General features: G+C 54.8%; 1 protein-coding gene across 1 annotated transcript; it reads right to left on the reverse strand.

Moving 5' to 3' along the window:
* Positions 1-3,293, reverse strand: EAH_00040730 (hypothetical protein, conserved; the record flags this gene model as incomplete). The annotated part of the gene is made up of 3 exons (XM_013395219.1): positions 1-1,563; positions 1,820-2,395; positions 2,832-3,293. The coding sequence occupies 3 exons, from the start codon at positions 3,291-3,293 to the stop codon at positions 1-3; spliced, it is 2,601 nt and encodes an 866-aa protein (XP_013250673.1).
* Between the last annotated feature and the right edge of the window lie 1,502 nt (positions 3,294-4,795).

Consider the following 4,795-nt stretch of genomic DNA (forward strand, 5'->3'; position numbering starts at 1 on the left):
CTAGCGGGAAGCCGCTTGCTGCTGTGGCTGCTGCTGCAGCAGCTGCGGCTGCAGCATCTGCTGCTGCAGCAGCTGCTGCTGGTGCTGCAGCAGGTGCTCCAAAGGCAGGGTCTGAGCTCCGCATATTGCTGCTTGCTGCTTCGCTCGTTGCAGCATAGCGGCGAAGTGTTGGTGCTGCTGTTTGTTGAAGGCCTCGAGCTCCCGCTGCTGCTGCTGCTTGTGGGGTGTTTGTAGCTTCTGGGGAGATGCAGCAGCAGGGTTTGCTGCTGCTTCTGCTGCAACAGCTTCATAGTTTACGTGCTGCTGCACAACATGCAGCGGCACCTGAACAAGCTTCGGGATATAAATATCGACAGGGACTAAATAAGGCCTGAGGCGTGTGAGTTGAACAGGCAGTGGTTTTGCTGCTGCTGCTGCTGCTGCAGTTGCTGCTGCTGCTGCTGCGCCGCTCGTGCTTCTCGCTACTGTAGCAGCAGCAGCCATATCTAACACTTGGGCCTTCACCTCCTCCTGAACCACCACGTGTCCTTCAGGCAGAGAGAATCGATTGCTGCTATCTCGCGCTGCTGCTGCAGCAGCACCAGCAGCAGCCGCGTGATGTAGAAAGACAGCACCCTGCTGCTGCTGCTGTTGCTGCTGGGTTGCTGCTGCACCAGAGGGGGGACTGGTTGAGAAGAGACCCGGCGTTGCAGATCTTCTTCTGGCAGCCCCATAGACAAACGCTTGCTGCCCCATGCTGCTGCTGCTGCTGCTGCTGCTGCTGCTGCTGGGGTTGGGTGTTTGGCTGCGGTTATGGGCAGCTGCATGCTGCCGCTGCCGCTGCTGCTGCTGCTGCTGTTGCTGCTGCAGGCGCTGGCTCATCTGCTCACACGCGTCATGCTGCATACGGAACTGCAATTCCTGCAGCATCCGGTGTTGCTGGTACAGGGGCTGCTGCTGCTGCTGCTGCTGCTGCTGCTGCTGCTGCAGTAGCCTCTGCCCTGTCTGGAGTTGCCCGTGCTGCTGCTCTGCGCCTTCATTCTGTGTCTGCGTGTGCACCTTGTGCTGCACTTGCTGCTGCTGCTGCTGTTGCTGCTGCAGCTTGGCAGCAGCCTCATCAAGCTTAGGGCCCTGGATAGAAGAGAGGCGCCGCAGCAAACTGTCTCCGCATACAGTGCTCGTGGCTGTGGAGACAGTGCTGCTGCCGCTTCGCCTGAGGTCTTGCTGCTGCTCTTTGGCTCCTTTGTATCCATCCTGCTGCTGCTGCTGCTGCACTCCTCCCTGCTTGCTGCTAGGGGAGTCCGCACCCGCGATCTGTTGCTGCAGCAGAAGCCGCTGCTGCTGCTGCTGCTGATGCTGCTGCTGCTGCTGCGCCTGAGGCTGCTGTAGCTGACCCATCGGTTTGGTTAGAAAGTATCCGTGGGCCCCTCCAAAGGAGCCTTGCTGCTGCTGCTGCTGCTGCAGCTCCTGCTGTTGCATGTTTTGTTGCTGAAGTTGGTGATGCAGTAGTTGCTGCTGTTCGTATTGCTGCACTTGCTGCTGCTGTTGCTGCTGTTGCTGCTGCTGGTCCTCTCCCCGTTGAGCCTGCAGCAGCAGCTGCTGCTTATGGGCAAGCAGTTGCTGCAGATGTTCTTGCTGCCTCTGGAGGTTTACACGTTGCTGCTTGATTTGGTTTTGTTGCTGCAGCAGCAGCTGCTTGGCTCTTTGCTGCAGCAGCTGCTGCTTGTCGTGCTGCTGCTTGTAGAAGCCAGGAGGAGAAGCAGCAGCAGCAGGGCGACGGGGAAGAGGCGTTGGGGGTATTACAATAGAGCGGCGGCTGCGAAGAGCAGCAGAGGGATACACCGGAATTGCTGCTGCTGCTGCTTCTCTTGCGCAGCTGAATGTGCTGCTGCAGCTGCCGTTGCTGCTGCTGCTGCTGTTGCTGCTGTTGCTGCTGTTGCTGCTGCTGTTGCCGCTGCTGTTGCTGCTGCTGTTGCCGCTGCTGTTGTTGCTGCTGCTGCTGCAAGAGCATGAGCTGTTGTTGTTGCTGCTGCTGTAGGAGTGCCAGTTGTTCTTGCTGCTGCTGCCACAGCGAGAGTTGCTGTTGCTGCTGCTGCAGGAGTGAGAGTTGTTGTAGCTGTTGTTGCTGCTGCCTCTGCTGCAGCAGCTCCAGTTGCTGCTTCTGGATTCCAGCAGGGTCTCCAGCAGTAGCTGGTGCAGCGTTCGAAGCAGCAGTAGCAGCTCCTGCTGCTGCTGTTGCTGCAGCGGCGGCCTCTGTTGCTGCTGCTGGTGCTGCGCCTAAGGAGGACGCATTTGCTGCTGTTGCTGCTGCTGCTGCATCCGCAATACGTGGGGCTTGCTGCAGCGTCAGAGCGAGGCGGTTAACAATGCTGCCAGCAACTGCAGCAACATCGACTCCATGCACTTCCAACTCCGCCTGAACAGCAGCAGCAGCAGCAGCAGCAGCAGCAAGAAGCAGCAGGCGTAGCCAGGCGAGCAGTGAAAGACGCAAGGGCAGCAGATTTGTTTGCCTTACTATTACCAAATGTTGCAGCAACAGCAGCAGCAGCAGCAGCAGCAACAGCAGCATACCAGCAGCAACAACGGAAAAACCAACAGAAACAGCAACAGCAGAAACAAAGACAAGGCCAGCAGCAAGAACAACAGCAGCAGCAACGGCAGCAGCGCCAGCAGCAACAGCAGTACCAGCAACAACAGAGACACAACAGCAACACCAGCAACGGCAGCAAGAGCGGCACAGCAGCAGCAGCAGCAGCAACAACAGAGACACAACAGCAACACCAGCAACGGCAGCAGGAGCGGCACAGCAGCAGCAGCAGCAGCAACAGCAGCAGCAGCAGCAGCAGACCCACTTGGCTATTTGAAAGGTGGTTAGTGAGATGGAGGCGGACAGACTGCAGGCTGCTGGTGGTGCTGTTGCTGCAGTTGCTGCATGTGCGTTTGCTGCCGATGTTGCTGGTGAAGCGAGCTCCTCGCAGGGAGCCAAGGCCTAAGATTTGCTGCTGCTGCTGCTGCTGGCGTTGCTGCTGTCGCTGCTGCTGCCTGTAATACTGTCTCTGTCTCCGAGAGACGCCCATGGGAGTGGATGTTGGTGTGCAGTTTGCTGCTTCTGCTGCTGCTGCTGCTGCTGCTGCTGCTGTTGTAGAGCTCTCCCGAGGAGACCCCGTGTGTGCGGAGGTGTCTAGGGGAGAAGAAGCAACCGAGTTTGTTGCGGTGTCTCCAGCAGTGTTTGTAGCAGCAGCAACAGCAGGAGCAGCAGCAGCTGCTGCAGCAGCTGCTGCTGTGGAGACAATGTTCTCACACTCAGCGGGCATTGTGTTGCTGCAAACCTTAGGTGTATGTACAGCTGTTGGTTAAACAGGTGTCTCTTCAGACATTTCTGCCTTTGTTGGCCTTGCTGCTGCTGCTGTTGCTGCTGCTGCTGCTGCTGCTGCTGCTGCTGTGCTCGGGCTGCTGCTGCAGAGCAGCAAGGAGACAGGTGTCTTCCAGCGCAGGGAGAAAGGAGAATCTTGAGGTGTATGTACACAAGAAGTTTGTATTTTAAAAGGGGGAAGCAGCAAGTCTCCGTCTTGCTGCAGCAGCAGCAGCAGCTCTCGCTGCTGCTGCGTGAGTTAGGTGACCTCAGTATGGCGCCTATCTCCCTGCAGCAGCAGCAGCAGCAGCAGCAGCAGCAGCGGTTGTCGCTACTGCTGCAGCATTTTCTGCTTTTTATATTTGTTTTTGCTTGTTTTATATACAAACAAATTCAAAGGGAGGATCTGCTGCTGTCTCCCTCATAGTTGCAGCTGCACGGAGGCACCGGGCGAGCAGCAGTGCGGAGACAGCATTAGGGTTTAGGGTTTAGGGTTTAGGGTTTGGTATTTAGGGTTTAGGTTTTAGAGTTTGGAGCTCAGACGAAGAGTTTCTGCCAAGCGTTTCAAGAGCTGTGGGGTCTAGGGTTTAGGGTTTAGGGTTTAGGGTTTAGGGTTTAGGGGCGTCTTCTCCTTTCTGCTGGGAGAGAGACAGCAAAAATAGAGTAAAAGCAGGCGTCTCTCTTTGCTGTTCCTGAGGGTTTAAAGACAGATAAAAGAGACAGAAAGAGGGAGAGCAAAGGAGACAAGAAAGAGAAATTGCGGTGTCTCCGCATACACCCGAAGGAGACAGATGAGGTGTCTGCTGTCTCCTTGGGGTGTCTCCTCAGCTTTAATGTGCATTCATTCGCTAGCAGCTGCTGTCTCCTTCAAAACGAACAAACAAACAAACAAATAAACAAATAAACAAATAAATAAAGTAAGCAAACAAAACAAAACAAACAACACCAACAAACGCAGACCTAGAGAAGACTGATAAGGAGACAAACACAGCAGCAGCAAGCCATCCCTTTTTGTGGTGTCTCCGCAGCAGCAACAGCAGCAGCAGCAACAGAAACAGCAGCGGCAACAGCAGCAGCAACAGAAGCAGCACCTTTTGCTGCTGCTCTTCGGCTTCTATTTTACAAGCACGGATCGACGCCAGAAGTAGCAAGGAGCTGCAGCACCTGCAGCAGCAGCAGCGCCAGCAGCAGCAGCAGCAACAACAACAACAGCAGCAGCAGCAAAAGCAAAAGCAGCAGCAGCGGCAGCAGACACTGTGACTGAACGTATTCATACAGTACAAATACAAGAAGAACAGCTGAAGAGAAGCAGCAGCAAATATATATAAAGACAGAGACAGACACAAGGAGACACAAGACGCAGTAAAAGGAGACAGAGAGACAAACAAATAAATAAATAAATATATATATATGTACAAATTAATAAATAAGCAAATGATAAAGACAGAAAGAGACAAACAAATA

Source organism: Eimeria acervulina, genomic scaffold (assembly GCF_000499425.1).
Source record: "Eimeria acervulina Houghton genomic scaffold, Eah_scaff501, whole genome shotgun sequence".
Taxonomy (NCBI): Eukaryota; Apicomplexa; class Conoidasida; order Eucoccidiorida; family Eimeriidae; genus Eimeria; species Eimeria acervulina.